Raw genomic sequence first — 19,066 nt, forward strand, 5'->3', positions numbered from 1 at the left:
TTATTAGTGATGTGTCCTCTCTCATGCCCCAGATTTGTCGTGGGTGTCTTTTCTCTTTCTTTCTTTCTTTTCTTTTCTTTTTTTTTTTTGAGACAGCATCTCGCTCTGTCGCCCAGGCTGGAGTACAGTGGTGCGATCTCGGCTCACAGAAACCTCCGCCTCCCAGGTTCAAGTGATTCTCCTTGATTCTCCTGCCTCAGCCTCCGGGGTAGTTGGGATTACAGGTGTGCACCACCACACCGGGCTGATTTTTGTATTTTTAGTGGAGACGGTGTTTCACCATGTTGGCCAGACTGGTCTCGAACTCCTGACCTCAGGTGATCCTCAGCCTCCCAAAGTGCTGGGATTACAGGTGTGAGCCACCGTGCCCAGCCTCTTTTTTCCTTGATCAGGAAGGCTAGAGGTTTGTAAATTGTATTGATCTTAAAGAACCACCTCTAGGCTTTGCTAATTTTCTTTATTGTTTTTTCAATTATCTGATTTATCTTGTGTATTATTTCTTCTGTTTACTATAGTTTTAATTAACTCTTCTTTTTCTACTTTCCAGGTGAAAGCTGAGGTATTTGATTGGGAACTTTCTTCTTTTCTAATGTTAGCATTTAATGATATCAATTTCCCCATAATCATTACTTTAGCTTCATCTCACAAATTTTGATACGTCAGTTTTTCATTTTCACTCAGTTCAAAATCTTTTCTTATTTCCTTTGAGATTCACTCTTTGACCCGTGGGTTACTTAGAAGTGTATTGTATAGTTTGAAGAGGTTTTCTATATCTCTTTCCATAATTGATTTCTAATTTAATTCCATGCTGTTTCAAGAACATTCTTTGTATGATCTGAATCCTTTAAAATATACTGAAGTGTGAGGAAAGGCTGGGGGCCCATAGGGGCCTGACCAGGCAGGGGAAGAAGTGTGATCCTTATCGTGAGCCACTGGAGGGCTTTCAGCAGGCAGGGAGGGATTTGGTTTGGATTGCATTTTTAATAAGCATTGTGGCCGTTGTGCCGAGTGCGATATGGACATCAGGGACCAGTTTGGAACTACAACCGTGGTGTGAACCAGGGTGTAGCCAGAGTGAAGGGGAAGTAGGTGGATTTGGGAGCTGTGAGGGGGCAGGAGTGATTGACCTGGTGTACACGGGGTGTGAGAGGTGAGTTGAGGGGCCTGAGATTGAGGTTTCCCAGAGTGGGGCCTCCAGGGAAGGGCATGAGGGTAACTTTGTGGCAGGGCCACAGATATCAGGGGCGTGGAGGGGTGGAGACGAGGGCTAGGAGCCTTGTATGCTGGAAAGAGCCCTGGGCTAGGATCAGGGCCGGGTTCGGCCGTGTTTCTGCAAGCTGGCCCCTCCACCACTCTGCACTTTTGCTTCCTTGCCTCTGAGATGGGCAGTTGGCCTCGACCATCCCAGAGTTTTCACAGCCTGGACAAGGGAGGTCTGGGCATGAATCTAGAAAAGGTGTCTCCTCCGGAAAAACAAACAGCAAAAGGGTGCCCTTTGGTTGAAAACCAAAAGTTAAGGTTCAGTATTATGTGCTGCCTTGACATCTGGCAAAGCCAGGAGGCCTCAGCAGGCCTGCCTGTGAGCTCCCCTTCTCCCCTTTCACTCCACCCCTGTGGAAGAGGCTCCCTGGCCGAACAACCCTCAGCGAGGGGACCGAGGGCGGCTCCTCTTATCCCTACGCTTGTAAGGTTCCATTTCTCGCCAGCCTGCAGCATGATGGAACAAGCCAATTACACCCTCCTGCAGAAGCCAGGAGTTGCCCCACCCCCTCCGCGCTCCAAAACTGCCTTCCCGCAGCCCTGGCTGTTCGCTCAGATTCTCAGTGCACCCTGTCCCGTGTGGCCCGCATGGCGTGCAGTGTCATCTTTGTGGGCTCTGAGCACATGTGTGTGGCAACCTGCTGCCAGCCTCCTGTCTGGTGTTTGGTGATGTGTTTGGCCATCTTTGTAACCACAGGGCTGGAAGCCCTCCCTCACTGATGGGTAAATGAAAGTGATTAAAACAGCTCTTTTCTTGGAGTGGACACAGCCTTTGCTAGGGTAGGTAGTGGGGCCAGTGTAGCCGGGGCTGAGTTTCAGACCCCACATGCCTCCTTGGCCACATGCCTTGGGCCAGTGTGCAACCTGGACACCTGTATCTGGCAGCTCTCTCAGCAAGTTCCATTTATTTGGCCGGTGCTAAGATCAGTTCACCCTGATACCTGCCCTGGGGGTGGGTCACATGATCATTCTCTTTTCACAGATGAGGGCTCTGTATGTGGTGGGGTGAGATTGGAACCTAGTCTCTGGTTGGCGTGGCTGAGTGAAGGTGTAAAGACATGAGCCTGGCAGGGAAAGGGAGGGGAACCATCTTGTTATTGGTTGGGCATAGCTGCCTGCACAGGCTCCTGTAGGGCTGGGGTAAGGTGGGGCAGGGAGAAGAGGAGTGAGCTGTGAAAGCTGCCTTCAGCCACAGCAGATGGCCATGGTGTCCACTCAGCTGCGGATGCCTGGCCTCTGCCATGCCAGGCCCTCGAGTTCGCCCAGCTCGCCTCCACCCTCTGATTGGAGAAGAGGCAACTCCTTTCCCAGGAGTCTTTGACTAAAGGGGCTCCATGCAGGCACAATTTCTAGAGCGAGGTACTTTCCACAGTGACAGCCTCTTGCCGATTGCCCTGGGCTGCTGTTGATTTCCTAGAATAATCCAAAGAAAAGCAGTGCTATGTGATGAAGTGGGTATGCACTTGGGGCTTGGGGCAGAATGACAGTCAAGTCTTATTGGGGGGTAAACTCTATGGTATTAGGCTTTTACTCCCTTCTGTGTCCTAAGCATGGGACAGTGCCTGAAACATAGTAGGTACACAACAAAAATCAATTAAATTAAAGAAAAAATGAAGTCCCATCTTCTCCGGGTCTCCACAGGTGTCCTTAGGCAAGTTATATAACCCTGCTGCATCTCAGTTTCCTTGGCAAAGAAATTGGACAGTAATAGCACCTCATGTGGTTGTTGCATTGATTAAATAAGGTGACATAAAACAATAAGAGCTCAGTATTATTACTATCATCGTGACCTCAGTCACCAGCAGAATTGAGGCCCCGTGAACACTCACCCAGGTCACAACAACCACATGTGCAGAGCGCTTGCTGCAAGCCTGGCATTTTCCCAGGCGCTTTAAAATAATAATTCCCTTAAACCAGAAAACAGCTCTGTGAGCCAGGCTGGGTTTTGTTTGTTTGGTTTTTTTTAAAAAACACCATTTTACAAAGGAAGAGGCTAAAGCCCACAGAAGTGGTTCTGGCTATAAAATGCAGCTAGGGAGTGCTCCCTCATCTCTCCCTCTCAAAGAACGGATGTGAGATGGCACAATCTGTTCTCTGAGGGTTTGAAAAAACTCACTTGTTGATCTGTCTGGGCCTGAAATTCTTTGTGGGAAAATCTCACTAGGACACTTGAGACTATCTGTATCTTCCTTTGTCAGTTTTGCTGAGAGAGGTTAAGTCACTTGCCCAGGCAGGTGGGGAACGTGGGCCCAGGCAATCTGGCTGCCAAGCCTGGGCTTTCAACCGTTACATTTTCCTGCATGAGGTATGATCACCTTCTACCCATGAGACTTTGGATAAGTCACTTTTCTCTCTGACTCTAGTAATAGTATGGGGATAGTAATAGTACTTTTCTGCAGGATTGTTGGAAAGATTAAATGGTTTCAGAAACACAGGCTTTGATATTCTTGAGCCTTTGCCCTGGGCGGCCCAGGCCTGTCTCCATCTTGGCCCAGGAGGAAGCCCAGCCCTATGCCCAGGGGTCACAGGTCACTCACTGGCTCTCCAGGTCCTGGATAGTGTCAGGGAGCGGAAGTCCCTGGGTCTCCGGGAGGAAGAACAGCACAACCAGGCTGGAAGCAATGGAGATAACGCCATAGAGGAGAGGAGGCAGCAGGGGCAGGGCTTGGCGGCTCATCAGGATCAGGGGACCCATCATAGCCCCCAGTCGGCCCACCGAATGCAGAATGCCATCTGCTGTCATCCTGTGGGTGAAGGGGAGGGCCCAGATCCCTGTTATAGCTGGCCCTGTGGCAGGAAGACAGGTTGGTTGGGCCCATGGATGCCAGGGGAAGGAAAGCTGGGCTGAGAGAATTGCTCTCCTCAAAGCCTCCTCTAATGCCACCTCCTCCATGGAGCCTACCCAGATTTTCACATCTAGTGTTTCAGGGGAAATCTACAGGGTCCACCTCATTTTCCCTGCTCTTGGGCAACTTAAGGGCTTCTCCATGCTCCTGCTAGGCCACTGAGCTCCCAACTCAGGCTTTCCATATGATATCAACAAAACCAATAAATGCTTGTCCAAACAACAAATTTAAAAATGGACAAATGAGTGAGTGGTGGAAAGAACATTGGGCTAAAAGTCTGGAGAACTGGAGTCCAGTCCTACCCTTCTGCTGAGTCAGCCCTTCACCCCGAGCCTGTTTACCCAAATATCAAATGTGGGGGTGGCCTAGACTCTAGACCACTGGTTTTCCATCTGTGTTTTGTGATGCCCTTGGGCTCCAAGGAGGTGACTTGGGGCTCTCTTGGGGCAGGGAAGGAGTGGTGGGAAATGAGTTGACGGTCCCCACTGCGACCAGCGCAGCTCTTGGTCTCCTTATCAGGGTTCTTGTAAGATTCCACCTGGACAGATGACTCTGTGGTTCAAAACGGTGTGAAAACACAGGCCCAGATGTCCCCAGGGCTCTGCTGTAGTGCTTCCGTCTGGGCCGAGACTCTCTGTGGGGAGGAGCTGTCCTGGGGGGGGCCCTGAGCGGCCCTGGCTGCGTTTCCCCGACTACCAGGCCCTTGTTTACCCTCCCCACTGCCCTCCCAGGATGGCTCTGCTGGCCCTGGGGCATGGCCTGCAGCCCAGCTTACCGCAATGGCGTTGGGAAGAGTTCAGCCTTGTAGATGGAGAGGCAGGTCAGGCTTATCCCAAAACATCCCTTTCCCAGCACAGCAAAGACCACACGCAGGGTCTGCAAATCTGGGTACAGGAAGGGAGCGAGAGCGGGGTTTGCCCCGGAGGGTCCCCAGGGGCTAGTCAGTGTGTGGCCAGCCAGCCTGGAGCAGAGGGGCCCCTGGGCTCCCTACAAGTCCCCAGCCCTGATGGCTTGGTGCGGGGCTGCCCTGGGCTGGGGTTGGGGGACGGAGCACAGGATGTGATATCACGGCAGGTGGGCCCGAGGGGCACAGGCAGAAACCCAGCCAGGTCTGGGGTGGCTGAGCCTGGCCGGCTGTGGAGGCTGCACTCAAAGCCTGCCCCCCGCAGCTCCTAGGGTCCCGAGGTGCCTCTTGCTGTGAAGGAGAGAGCGCCAGGCCCAGCCCATAGCAGCTTCCCTGCTGCCCCCAAGCCTGCCTGTGTGGGGAAGGCAGAAGCCCTGCCTGGAGGCGGAGGTCTGGGCCACCTTTTGGCTGCAGGCCTGGCCTCCCCAGTGTGTTGTTCCCAGCAGGCACCTGAACTGCTGGGAGGGGCTCGCCGTTGCCAGTTTCCTTGCAGCTGCTCAGAACTTGGGCTCTCGCTGCAGCCTGGAGGGCCCCGGCCGCCTCCATCCTCACTCAGGCCTTCCCCTGCCAGCCGCAAGGCACCCTCCTGCCTTCCTTCCAGCTCTGCTGCCACCACAGGACGTGCGGCCCTGTCTTTTTCCCCCAGTCTCCCACCCTGAGCAATAAAAGGAGACATGGAGAGGGATTCCAGGTCCTCGCAGCCTCCCTCATTCAGAAAGAAGACAGGGAGGCAGCTCCCGGGGCCAGGGAGGGGATGTGGCCCCACGCTGAGAGCAGTAGGGTGGGCGGGGAAGCAGGGCCCTGTCCCACCACCCAGGCCTCCCACCTCACCTTGCGGCACCAGCATGTTGGCCAGAATGGCGAGGCCAGCCATGACCTGGGAACCTGCCTGGATGGTGCGGCGGCCAAGGAAACTGAGCAAGAGGGCAGTGGTGGCCCGGCCCAGGAAGTCCACAGCCCCGAAGAGGGCCTGGAGGAGGAAGATGTCACGGCCCAGGCTCTGCAGGTCGAAGACCAGCCCGTAGTAGGAGATCATTAGAGAGAAGCTGCGGGCAAGGCTGGAAGTCAGGTCCCGGCCCTGCCGGGGAGAGGGCGCCCCAACCGCAACAGCACCTCCCACCAGGAGCTGCCTGGAAAGACACGGCCTACCCCGGAGGACAATCCCGGGCTTGTCTCGGCCAGCCGTCCCAGAAGCCTGCTAAACTCAGGACACAACCCCAGGCTCAGGCTCTTCCAGAAAAGGGCAGGCAGGGTGGTGCCCCCATCCCTTCACATACGGGCTTTGGGTCAGGGGCAGTGATAGACTGGGGCATCGCCTCTCTGGCTCCCTGGCTGGGAGACTCGGCCCTCTTCAGGCTGGGACCAAGCCTGCCCTTGGGGGTCTCTGAGCTGCCCCTCACTTCCGGCCTAGCCCTCTCTGACTTTGATTCCAATAACCAATCACACCGTGCCAGTTCCTTTGTTTTGGAAGATGGGAATCATGGCAGGACAGGGCCTTTCGGGAGACCCTGGACTGCACTGCCCAGACCGCATTCAGGATGGAAAGCCTGTCCCCCAGCCCCTGGGAGTGCTGCCCCTCCTCTGGGGTGAGCAGCCTGTGACTGCTTCACAGGGCAGAGGGACCACCTAGAAGGGCCCCAGCTCCCATGCTCCCAGGGGCTGGGCCGGGCCCAGGCTATGGCTGCATCTCCCCTTCCCTTCTCTTCTCCATCTCAGGGTCTGCTTTCTGCCCACTCCCCTACCCACCGGCTCACGAGTAGCTGAATTTACAGTATTTAAATTCTCATGGTTTGGAGACCGGATTTGGATCCACAAGTGGCTGCAAGGTAAAATTCTTCTCCGCCAAGTTTAAAATCTGTGCCCCTCCCTGCTCAACCCAGACACTCCTCCCAGCCCTTCCCTTAGGGGTCACCTGATTGCATCACCCAATAAACATTGGACAACACCACACCAACCCAACCACGGCAGAGTAAAATCGCGATTCATGCACAAGCCGCAGCGTTTCATGAAGTTTATGTGAGTGACGTGAGAGTCACTTGGCTGATGCTCAAAAGCGGCCGACGCTGGAGCCTTGGACAGATAACAACTGGGTTAACAAGTCAAGACAAGAAAACCCACAAGGTCACCCGCTTCAAAGCCTCTGATTTGAATAACAAAGGTTGCAGAGCCGGCCCCTGAGGAATCCTGGAAGGTTTTCTTTTCTTTTTTTTAAACAGGTCCCGGGTGTTTGCAGCAAGAGCACTTCTTCTGATTTATCAGAAAATAATGGAAGTTTTTAAAAAAAGGCATTTGATCTATCTTTGTTCTAAGATTAGGAAATATTTGCCATCATAACCCACATGTGGTTAAATATAGCATAAAAGAAACGTTTTCCTAAGCTTTAGTTTTATTTTAAGATAAAAGTCCCAGTCAAACCTGGTCCTACGGTTTTTTTCTTTGCTCTGTCGTCCAGGCTGGAGTGCAGTAGCACAATCTCAGCTCAGTGCAGCCTCTGTCTTCTGGGCTCCAGTGATCCTCCTGCCTCACTTTTTTATTTTCAGTAGAGATAAGAGGGTCTCACTATGTTACCCAGGCTGGTCTTGAACTCCTGGGCTCAAGCAATCCTTCTGCCTCAGCCTCCCAAAGTGAGGGATTACAGGCTTGAGCACCACGCCTGACTGGTCCTTGCTTTTTAATATGCTCTTTCGGATGTCAGCGGAACTGAATTTGTTTTAAGGGCCTTTTCCTGGGCCTAGATGACCTTGGGTCCTGGGGTGGGCCAGGGTCTGGTGGTGCGGGCCCTGGCGGTGACAGTACCAGTAAGCCAAGTGCTAGCGCAGCCCGGTTCCAATGCAGGCTCTATCATCTTGGGCTTGTTGCTTACCCCTCTGGGATCCCCGTTCCCCATCAGTGACGTGGGGTTGCGTGGAGGGGTCAGTGAATGCGGGTTCACCCTCTAGGAGCATGGCCATACTCTCTAGGAAAGTGGTAAGTCTCTAATGCTGACAAACAGTGGTACTCCTCGACCACGGCTGGTCCCCTGGCTTTAGGGACCTTGACTCTGCCTCTGTCTTGGGACCTCCCTGGGACCTTGGGACCCCCAGCCTTTCCCTCTAGCTTCCTGCAGATGGCCGCCTCCAGACCCCACCAGTGCACAGTCCCTCTCTGGGGTCTGCCAGGACTCCTGCCTCCTGGGGCTGCCTGCGTCCTGTCCCAGACAGAAATGCACCCCCTTGAGGCCTGCGGGTGCTGTTTCCCCCAGACACCCTGCCTCCTGCCTATCCCAGCCCTGCCTTGGGGAGGGACGCCAGGACGGCGTACTTCACCACCAGCATGACGCAGCTCCTCCAGCGGAGCACGGGCACGCAGAACAGGTCCAGCACCGACCGCGGCTCCTTTGCAGCGGCTGCCTCCTCCTCCATGCTGGACATCAGCACCTTCCGGGGAGAATGGGGGTACTGTGAATGGTAGGGCAATGGCCCCGCCCCATCCCCTGTGCCAGAGAACTGTCCAAGTGGCCAGAGTGACGGGGAGCCTGTCCTGCGCCTCAGCCTCTGGAAGCCGGATCTCTAGGGGAGGGGCAGGGATGGAGCAGAAAAAGTTCTCTCCAGGCCCTGGCTCTTCTGCAGGTTTGACTCAGCCCTGGTCCTCTCAGCTCTAGCTTGCCTCCTTCTGGAAGTCTTCCTTGGTCCTCCCGCCCCATCTTCACTCTAATCTCTGGCAGCACCTGCTTCCTGAAAACAGCTACCTTCAAATAAGCACATTCTGTTTCCCCAGACACATCGAGAAGCCCCGTGAGGTGGGTGTGTGCCACGTGCGGGTGGAGGTGGTGGGGGATGGAGGTGACGGTGTGGGTGCTGTTGATAATGACAGTGCTGTTACGGATGGTGACGATGGTGGTGACGGTGGTGGAGATGTTTTGCAGAGATGGTGGCTGTGGGGTTAGTGATGGTATTGGTGGTGCTGGTGGTGATGGAGTGATGGCGGTGAAGGTGATGGTGGGTGTGGACGGTGGTGGTGCTGTTGGGGAGGGTATTGGGATTAGTGGTGGTGGTGGTGTCTGTGTGGAGGTGGTGATGGAGGTGTTGGTGGTGTCTGTGGAGATGCTGGTGGTGGTGCTGGTGGAGGTGGTGCTGGAGTGGGTGGTGCTGATGTTGGAGGCCACATGGACGATCCATCAGTGCACGTCTTGTCCCAGGTCAAGTCTCACAGACAGCAGCATCTCACCTCTATGGTCAAGTTCTTGGCCTCCTTGTGGCCATTTATCCTGGCCACCTTTCTGAGCTCCTGAAGCGCTTGGTCTGGTTTGCCCTTAATAATCAGCCACCGGGCGGATTCTGGCAGCCACCTGTAAGGAGGCAGGTGTGTAGCTGGGGTGCACGCTGGGCTCTCCCCCGGGGCGGGGTGGAAAGGTGCAGTGGCATAGACCCTTCAGCTGAGATGAGTGACGAGTAGGCAGATGCTTCTCTGCTGCTGCTGTCCAGCCAGGAGCCTGGCAGTCCCCGATGGTTTCAGAATAAAGCTGAGTCCCAGTGCCTGGCGGCCCACCTTCCCACCGGCCCAGATGGAGGTGGCTCACCTGGCTATTGGGGCCTGCCCACACAGCCAGGGCACAGGTGGCCTGGGCATGGGTGTCCCTAGAGTTGGCTGCTTCACCAGTGATTCTGGGGCAATTTCTAGGATAGAAAGGTCACTTAGTACTGTTTTTTTTTGTTTTTTGTTTTTTGTTTTGGAAATGGAGTCTCGCTCTGTCACCCAGGCTGGAGTGCAGTGGCGCAATCTTGGCTCACTGCAACCTCCGCCTCCCAGGTTCAAGTGATTCTCCTGCCTCAGCCTCCCAAGTAGCTGGGACTACAGGCATGCACCACCATGGCTAATTTTTTTATATTTTTAGTAGAGACTGTGTTAGCCAGGATGGCTCGATCTCCTGACCTCGTGATCTGCCCGCCTCAGCCTCCAAAGTGCTGGGATTACAGGCGTGAGCCACCACACCTGGCCTGTTTTATTTATTTATTTATTTTTTAAAGCACATTTAAAACATTCTCAGGCAGAACCAGGTGATTTTATAAAACCAGTCTGTTTCTCCCCAACCTCAGGGGCAGATGGGCCAGAAGCGTTTTGCTGGTGGAAGGGACGGGATCTGCCCAGCCCAGCGGCTCTCAGCCCTGTTTGCAGGGAAGCTAAGAAGGACTTCCGGAGGCAGTTTGACGTAGTGGTGAAGAGTTAGCCTGCCTGGGTTCGAATCCTGCCTCTGACATTCACCGGCTGTGTGTGACCCTGGGTGAGTGACTGACCTTTCTAGGTCTCGGTCCTTCATTTGAAAATGGCGGTAATGGCATCATCTTCCTTATTAGAAGATATGTCAGTAAGCATCCGGTACACACCTGATCAGTGTGGCAGGGATGGCCTAATTATTGTAAGAGATGGCCTTCCTCTTCACTTATTGATCTGTGTATGAAACGTAAGCTCCATGGGGCCCCTGGTTTTTGCCTGTTTTGTTCACCTGTGTGTCCCTAGCACCTAAGACCCTCTGCACCTATCTGTCTCCTTCCTCAGTGCCAATCCAAGGAGGAATTTCCAGACGTCACGGATTTTTGCAGCCCCTAAAACTGTAGTGACAACGATCTATTTTCGTATCCAATGTTGGTCCGCACTGTATGTGAAGGAGTGAAGCTGGTGGGTGGGGGCTGTGCAAGCGTTGGGGAAGGACGATGCCCACAGCCTCAGCCCAGGGGACGGTGGCGGTGGGGCCTGAGGGACTGGGAGAGCGGCTGCTTCCACTGTGCCCGAACTTTGGCCCAGTTCCCCTGGATCTTCCAGTTTTTCCAAAGAAGGTAAAAATACTGCTTTTGTTTGTTTTAAAAATCTTCTGATTTTTAAATGTTAGCAACTAGTTACAAATATATTTTTTAGATTACCATTTGAACCAATGCTGTGCCAGTCCATCTTGGCCTGTCTGGGCTGGATGGGAGCCACAGACCTTGGGCTGCAACACTCAGCCTAGGACTGCCAATCTCCAACGTCCCTCCCCAGCGAGGGCCCTGCTCACGCCACGGCCCTTCTGTGGCACTGCATGGTTCTGGACCTCCTGCCAGCCAGAGAAGTGAAAGTGAAGGGACGCCCTCCCACCCTGGGTCTCCTAAGGAAAAGGTCCCACATCATACTGACCAGGATATCAGGGAGATGGCAAAAAAGGGCACTGATGCTGCCAGCTGGAGGGTCCTCCAGTCCCGCAGGGCAAATGCCAGGCCACCCAGTGCCGCCTGGCCTGCGCTGAAGGCACATCCCACCACCGTCATGGTGGCTGCCCTCCTGCTGGTCATGGTCCACTCCACCACTGCAGGATGCAGACACGTGCAGGTGAGGCCTCATGCGGCGGCCTGAGCCCCATGCTCTCCTGCCACCCCCGCCCCCATGGCAGCAGAGCTGGGCACTCACTCAGTGTTAGTGAACTCAGAAGGATGCCGGCCATCCCAAAAGCGGCCACGAACCGCAGGCCGCAGTAGATGACAAGTGTTGGGGCAAAGATGGTGCTGGTGCCCGCCACGGCCAACTGCAGGCAGCACCAGCTCAGCATCGGCTTCCGCCCAAACCTGTCAAAGGAGAGAAGCACACGGGGCCTGGAGAGGGGCCCCTGAGGACGTGGATATGTGGTCAGGCACTTGCCTTCTGGGAGTTCGACAACACCAGGGGGTCTCCTGCAGGAGGCTCATCTTTCTTGGAACTTTTAGGGGTACACTCAGAGTGTTTTTGTTATAAAAGTGGCAGTACCTTGCCACGGGAGGGTGCAGTTCGGTCTCAATGTTTAAGAACATGGGGTTTGGGGCCGGGCACAGTGGTTCATGCCTGTAATCCCAGCACTTTGGGAGACTGAGGCTGGAGGATCACTTTAGGCCAGGAGTTCAGGACCAGCCTGGGCAACATAGTGAGACCTCAGTCTCTACTAAATAAACTTAAAAAATTAGCCAGGCATCTGTGGTCCCAGCTACTTGGGAGGCTGAGGAGGGAGGATGGCTTGAGCCCAGGAGTTCAAGGCTGCAGTGAGCTATCATCACGCCTCTGCACTGCAGGCTGGACAACAGAGTGAACCTCTGTCTCTAATAAATAAATAAAAAAGAACACAGGTTTGGGCATCAGATGCCTGGGTTTGAGCCCCAGCTCTGTCCTTCCTGGGTGACCCTGAGCATGTGACTCAACATCTCTGAGCCTCAGTTTCCCCATCTGTAACACAAGGGCATCCATAAGGACATGCCTCACAGGGCTGCTATGAGAATCAAGACACTGGGCAAGGGGCTGGGGAGTGAGGAGGCTGAGACTTTGCAAGGCACTGCTCTCATCTGTGCGCTGTGAAAGGGGTGCTCATGGGGCGATGCAGAGCCCTCGGCCCTGCCCAAGTGTCCTGGGCCGCAGTGGCCTCCAGGCTGGCTGAGCCTGAACCGGAGACTGCATTTAGTGCCACTCAAGCCCGTGCTGCTCAGAACGGAGATGCGAGGTGGACCTTGGCCATGCCTGTCTGAGCAGCATCCAGGAGCAAGGACACTCGCTTCATCCTCACGACAACTGCGTGGGCAGGTGCGAGGCCCCGCTGCTGGGGGGAAACTGAGGCCCAGAGAAGGGAAGAGATCTACCTTGTAGAACAAGACTGGGTGTGGTAAGACTGGGATTCAGACCCAGGTAGTCAGACCCCAGAGCCAGTAGGGTGGTGGCAGGAGGGAGCGGGAAGGCAGTCCTCCATTCCTAAAATAATGACTGACTGCATGTCTGCCACGGTGCTGAGCTGGGCTCTGGGGCACAGTCCCTGGGTTCCTGTGTGCTTGTGGGGACATGGACAATAAGCAAGACTTAAGCCAGCCAGTCATGGTCAGAGCCAGGCACGGTGATGAGGGAAGCAAGGAGGGGCTGGGATAGTCATGCCTGGGGCTGGGCAGGAGTCTCTGGCTCCGTGGCCTGGGAGGGCCTCCCCAAGGAAGAGCATTGAGCTGTGGCCTGTGTGTGGGCACCAGGCAGCATGGGCAGGAGCTTCTGGGTGAAGCACAGTCACTGAGGCGCTCTGCAGGGGTTCAGGGAGTTCCAGGAGGAGGCTGGTGGAGCTGGGGGTGGGAGGAAGCCCAGCGCAGGGCAGGGGGTGGGCAGAAAGGAACTGTCCTCAGTGCAGTGGGGCCCTTGGAGGACTTCCGGCCAGCTTTTATTGACCTCCAAGATTTTGCAAAGTCACTCAGTGCTGTGGCAGCGTGGACGGCCACTGTAGAGGACACCTGCGAGGGGTTGCAGCCTGCCTGGTGGGAGGAGATGGTGGCTCAGGCAAGGGGATGCTGTGGCAGGGAGGGGCTTGGCCTGAGTGTGTCCTGGAGGAAGAGCCAGGAGAGTGTGGGGTGAGGAAGGGAGGCCGGGGACAGCGCAGGTGCAGAGGGGCCCATGGGTCGAGGGTCCATGTCCTCTGATGGAGGCTGCTGGGGGAGTGAGCGGGGTGGCGAGGAATCAGCAGCTCAGCTCCCACAACAGGAAGAGAGGGAGGAGGGGGAGCAGGAGGAGGGGGAAGGGGAACAGCTTCCTGGGAGGTGGAAGGAAAACCAGCAGTGAGGATGTTCTGGAAGCCAAGAGAAGAAAGTATGTCACAGAAAATGCTTCTTCCCGCCAGCAGGCCTGGGTTCAGTGTCACCTGGTATGAGACATATCCAGTCCTGCCGGCCGGCCCCGGCGTGCCCATCACCTGTGCCCTGTTCCCTAGCCCCCCCACGTTCCAAGGTGGCCTAACTTACTCACCTGTGTCCTGAGCCCTGCTTGGCTCCAAGCTGGGGAAGAGCAGGCACTTGTCTCCCAGCCTCCCTACTGCCCCTTCCCCCATCTCTGCTGGGGGTGTCCCTTGCACCTGGCCAGTGTTTGGCCCACATGAGGCTTCTGGAAAGGCTTTGAGACTGGGGGACAAAGGACAGAGGAGAGGAGGATGGGGAGCCAGGATAGCTCTGAGGCACAGGGTCCAAGCACGGCCACATGGAGGAGGCCTATGACCATCTGGCTGGAGTATGGAAGAGGGAATGGGGGCAGTGGGAGATGGTCTGGGGTGACCTCCCTGTGAGGGGAACCAGGCCAGGGTCTGGGGCGACTTGCTGAGGTGGGGACCCGGAACAGTCTGTGGGTTGATGGGGATGGCCAGGGGAAGGAAGAAACAGAGGAGGCAGGAGGGAGATGGAGGGGGGGATGGGGTGCTCGCCTGACATTTCTGAACTTTCTGCCCCATAGTCTTCAACTCTGTTTTGAGGGAGCTGGGAGCTGGGAGGAGCGGAGGCACTCACCGATAGGAGACGAGGCCCCAGATAAAGGAGCCCACCAGGATTCCAGACATGAAGATGGACTGGCTCAGGGGCTTCAAGCCCTGGGAGCTGCACACCAGGTCCCACTGCAAGAGGAGGGTGCAGTGGCTCAGCTCGGGGGGTGTGGAATCGTGGGGCTGGGTGTGGCCGAAGAACACCTGGCCAGCCTGAGCCCTTGGGGCTAGCCACCCACACTAGGGTCCCTGGACTCCCAGTGCCAGGTCACAGAGGTAGAAGGGACCTGCTGACCATGGGGCTACAATCCCCACGGGAAGCCCAGCCGCAGGACAGAGTGCGGCCTGGCTCTGTGTCCGCCAGCCGTGTGGCGGCCTCTCCACGGGGCCCGGTGGCCCCTCACGCAGAGGACAGACTCTAATGGGCAGCCGGGCCTTGAAGGGGCAGAAGTGGTATGAAAATGAACAATTTCTGGGTAAAAAGAAGTGTGGCAGGCAATGTGTGGCTGTGTCTGGCAGTACCTGGCAGGGGTGGGCAGTGAGGTGGCAGGCAAGGTGGGCAGTGGGAGGCAGGGGCAGGGAATGGCTGGCAGGGGTGATATGACAGGTTTGGCTTCCACCTGTACTGAGTGCTGGGCAGGTGGATGTGGCAGAGCCACTGCCTCTGCTGGGCTATCGTCTCCTCTAGAGACGGAGCCATGACCTGGTCCTCTCATCAGCAGTGAGGGTGACTAGAGAGAGCTTGGCACAGTTCGCTGGGATTTTTACAGTGGCTCCAGCCCAGGGCCCATCATCCTTTGCCTGAACACCTCACACCGGTCCCCAAGCCCGTCCTCCACTGAGGCCCGACAGCTCCCCCACCTCTCTCTTTCCCCTCCCACCTGGGCAGCTGCAGTAGCCTCCAGCGGGTCCCCCATGCCCTCACAGAGCTTGTCCACCATGCAAAGTGACCTCTTGAAAATGCAAGTCAGACCAAATCACTTCCATGCTCCAAACCCTCCAATGAGGATGATGATGATGAGGTTCTTTGCATTTAAAAGAAAATTCCAGGCACAATGGCTCATGCCTGTAATCCCAGCACTTTGGAATGCCAGGGCTGGAGGATCCTTTCAGCTCAGGAATTCGAGACCAGTCTGGGCCATGTAGTCAGACCTCGTATCTACTAAAAATTTTAAAAATTACGCCAGGCGTGGTGGCTCATGCCTGTAATCCCAGCACTTTGAGAGGCCGAGGTGGGTGGATCACCAGAGGTCAGGAGTTCAGGACAAGCCTGACCAACACAGTGAAACCCCTTCTCTACTAAAAATACAAAAATTAGCCGGGAGTGGTTGTGCATGCCTGTAATCCCAGCTACTCGGGAGGCTGAGGCTGGAGAATCGCTTGGACCTGGGAGGCGGAGGTTGCAGTGAGCTGAGATTGCGCCACTGCACTCCAGCCTGGACAATACAACAAGATTCAGTGTCAAAAAAAAAAAAAAAAATTAGCTGGGCATGGTAGTATGCACCTATAGTCCTAGCTACTGGGGAGGCCAAGCCATGAGGATCATTGGAGGCTGGGAGTTAGAGGCTGCAGTCAGTCATGTTTGCGCCACTGCACTCCAGCTTGGGTGAGAGAATGAGACTCTGTCTCAGAAAAAAAAAAAAAAAGAGAAAGAAAATCTCACTTCCAGAGCATGCCCCCGCACCTGCTTCTGGCCCCTCAGCACCTGTGCCCAGATGCACTGGGCCTTGTTCAGCTCCTTCAAATCCCAGACATGCTTCTGTGCACGACCTTTGCTCTGTGGGGCTCCTGACCTTCACCGATTCCTCCCCTCACCATCCAAGTCTCAGTGTCAATGTTGCCTCTTTGGAGAGGCCATCCCCAACCATCTGCCTGAAGGAGGCTGCCCCTCCTCGCCCCTCGAAACCTTGCTTTTGTCCCCCATGCAGACTGCCGGGATTGAATCAGGCTCCAGGACACTGTAGTTGTGAAGCCTGGGACAGCCCCTTAACCTCTCTGTGTTTTCCTTTTCTCTGTTATTAAATGGGGACTGTCATAGGATCCATCCCACAAGACTGTGGCGAGGTTGTGGCAGCAGAGACCCATTGGAAATGTGTTTGCCACTTCGCAGGTGCAGCGCAAGGGCTGGCTTTGCTGCTAGGAGGGGTTTAGATGTCAACTGAGTGAAGTCACCAGTGGAATGGATGCTTCTTGAAGGCTCCCTGCTCATCTTGGAACCGGAGCCCTGATCCGAATCTGGCCCATCATCACCAATCAGGAAATGGGCGTGGGGTGACCAGAAGTCTTTGCTTGGCTAAACTTTAGTCAGGTTCCTGAACCTTCTCCTGGGCCCATCTGGGCGCTTCCTCATAAAATCCAGTTTTAGCAAAGGACCCTGCTGAATCAGTTTAGCAAGAATCCCCTCTGACTCCAGCCTCGATATCCGATCAGGTTCCTCATCCTCCACCCACCTCTAGGGTGATGTCTGGTCACCCTGGCCTGTCTCAGCAAGAAGCCTGTTGGGTCAGTTCAGCCAGATCCCCCCTTACCCCTGACTTCCCCTGCAGCTGAGTTGCCTGGGGTCATGGCTGATGGGTCAGCAGGGCCGGGACCAGACGAGGCTGGCGAATGTCCAGGTGCCAGCATTCAGAGGTGCCCGTCCAGGTGACCCCGCACTTCCAGGAGCCTGGGCTGGCCCCATCTGTAGACTGATCCCTGCCGCCCACTCCCCTGTGTGTGGCTGACGAGGGGCTGAGAGGCTCGAGAGTGAGCAGGGCCTGAGGAGGCGGGTCCCTCCCAGGACTGGACCTTGGAGTCCAACCAACCTGATCCATGACTCTGACCTCCACTCGAGTGGCTCTGGGGGAGGCCCTACCTTGGCCACGATGGTGGAGGTGAAGACGCTGCGGTCATAGACCCAGCCGTCCACACACGGCTCCGTGTCGGCCTCACTCCAGCTGGTGGCCGTGGCATTGGGGTCCAAGAGCTGCCACTGTGGCTGGCGGAAGCGGCGGCATTGGTGGGGCTCCCAGTTGGGGCCTGGCGGGATGGAGATGGTCAGAAGGGCCTTGAGAGTCATGTTTGCGGGAACTGCAGAGCCGTTGTCCAGCATGTGTGTCCAGCATCGGTGGCCTGGGACAGCGGCTGAGAAGTTCTCCAGGAGCATCTGGGAAGGTATCACGAGGCAGGGGAGGATGAAGGTGAGGACCTGCAGGGTCTGGAAGAGGCCCATGCCTCCAGCTTGCTCCAAGAGCTTTGAGAATGCCATGAACGGAGCTGCCTCGGCTGAGCGGACAGCTGACCTAACTGCTGTTTGGAACTGGTTACAGCCACAAGATCCAGGGCCACCAGGACCTTCTGCCCTCCTACCCCTCGGCTGGGTTGAGGGTGGAGCACTGTCCAATAGGAGCACTGTCCAATAACCAGTTGAGTCGGTCCCAGGAAGCCCTGTGATGCCTCCGGGAAATTCCTCCTTCTCTTGTTTCCAGGAGTGACTGCGGATGCCCCAGCGCTCTGCGGAAGGGGTAACGGGACTAAGCTCACTCTACTCGGGCTGCCTGGCGCATCCGAGCTGCCCACCAAGTGTGGACCAGAGGGCTGAGCCACCTTCCGAGTTCTCCAGCACCAAAAGTGAAAGTCAGGCAGATTCTATTAAAAAAAGACAGGGTGCTTTGATGTTACTGAATTACAGTTTGGAAGAAATATCAACTGGGCTGTTGCCTCACTGAGTTGGTTAAAGTTTAATCTCAGCGTGGGCTTCTGAGTGAGGAAGGCAGTTCATGTCTCAGGACCTGAGGCCTCAGCCACTCCCCGCTGGCCAGTTGATCTCATTCTTAAATCTTTAGAACCTTCTACGTGAGGCCCTTTAAATCAGAAAACGGTCAGCCTAAACTTCATCCCTCCTGACAATTGTTCAAGGCTCTGAAGCCAGATGTGCGGCCTGGGAAGGGCCTTCCCTAGCTGGGGAGATGGTGCAGGTGGGCGTGGGAGAGGACGTGGGGTGGGCATGAGCTGGCAGGAGGGCCCAAGTCTGTGCTCTTTTCTTTCCTGATGTGAACCTCCTACCAGGCAGTGCCGGGGAGACCAGCTTGCAGACTCACTATTTCGGGAAGCTTCTATTCCGAGGTTTTAGGTTGCCTTTATTAGACAGTAAGCTCCCCCAGTGGAAACCATGGCTACCATTTCCTGGCTTCTCTTTGAAGCCCCTCGTGGGCCCGCAGCTGAGCAGGCGGGCAGTTGGGGAAGTGAGCAGAATCACGACGCTGTGACCCAGCCTCTGAGGCCAGCCCCGTTTCCAGGCTCTGCGCGAGGTAGAGTGAAGCCAGCCCTCCCCCATGGCCATCTGGGTGGTGCCTCTTAGTGTGCTGAGCTCTGGGCTGACCTCACTGCCTGCACCCCTTCCTTCACTTCTTGTGGCAGCCCAGCAGAGAAACAAGGTAAATTCCCTTAAACAAGGAAACCGAGGCTCAGAGAGGACAAGGCAGCTCGCCCAAGGTCACTTGCCACAGTCCAGATCGGAGCCAGACGCCACAGCCTGAGCTTTCTCCGCTGCCCCTGGGCAGCTGCTGTGTGGTCTCCAGCCTGTCACGGACCAAATCCTGGCCAAAAGCTAGAATTCAGGATTTGGGTCAGAATGAGGGCCAGCCCGAAGTCACTTCCCAGAGCGCGAGAGGGAAGCGGCTGAGTCAGTTCCGGAAAGAAGTCCGAGAAGTGCTGGAAGTGTGGGTGAGGTGTGGGAGGGTGTCTGGACCCTGAACCTCTGAGAACCTCCCTGGAGGGCTTGGGGAACTCGGCCAGGATGGAGGCTGGCCAGGAAGCTGGGGAGCCGGATTC

The 19,066-nt window shown here is 55.8% G+C and overlaps 2 protein-coding genes across 6 annotated transcripts in view; one reads left to right on the forward strand and one right to left on the reverse strand.

Annotated features, from left to right (window-relative positions):
- The window catches only part of TRMT112 (tRNA methyltransferase activator subunit 11-2), a 347,607-nt gene that overhangs the window by 85,515 nt on the left and 243,026 nt on the right, over positions 1–19,066 (forward strand). The gene's annotated exons all lie outside the window — the stretch shown is intronic.
- SLC22A11 (solute carrier family 22 member 11) lies at positions 576–17,900 on the reverse strand. Of its 3 annotated transcripts, XM_050757187.1 has the most exons (10): positions 17,109–17,900; positions 14,283–14,386; positions 11,428–11,582; positions 11,158–11,326; positions 9,217–9,337; positions 8,311–8,426; positions 5,842–6,056; positions 4,882–4,990; positions 3,798–4,004; positions 576–2,673 (listed from the first exon to the last, which is right to left on the reverse strand). In XM_050757187.1, exons 1-10 carry the CDS (start codon positions 17,499–17,501, stop codon positions 2,610–2,612), a joined length of 1,653 nt encoding a protein of 550 aa, XP_050613144.1. In that variant the 5' UTR covers positions 17,502–17,900; the 3' UTR covers positions 576–2,609. The 3 variants fall into 3 exon arrangements, with proteins under 3 accessions (XP_050613144.1, XP_050613145.1, XP_050613147.1); XM_050757188.1 differs by lacking the exon at positions 576–2,673 and having other exon boundaries at positions 3,802–4,047; XM_050757190.1 differs by lacking the exons at positions 576–2,673; positions 3,798–4,004 and adding an exon at positions 4,067–4,658.

The sequence above is a fragment of the Macaca thibetana genome, chromosome 14 (assembly GCF_024542745.1).
Source record: "Macaca thibetana thibetana isolate TM-01 chromosome 14, ASM2454274v1, whole genome shotgun sequence".
Taxonomy (NCBI): Eukaryota; Metazoa; Chordata; class Mammalia; order Primates; family Cercopithecidae; genus Macaca; species Macaca thibetana.

Coding starts and splice junctions, on each gene's coding strand:
- SLC22A11 (XM_050757187.1), bottom strand. CDS start 17,501: ATGGCATTCTCAAAGCTCTTGGAGCAAGCTGGAGGCATGGGCCTCTTC. Junction 11,327..11,427: donor TCTGAGTTCACTAACACTGA/GTGAGTGCCCAG, acceptor TGCATCCTGCAG/TGGTGGAGTGGACCATGACC. Junction 6,057..8,310: donor TGCGTCATGCTGGTGGTGAA/GTACGCCGTCCT, acceptor CCTTGCCCGCAG/CTTCTCTCTAATGATCTCCT.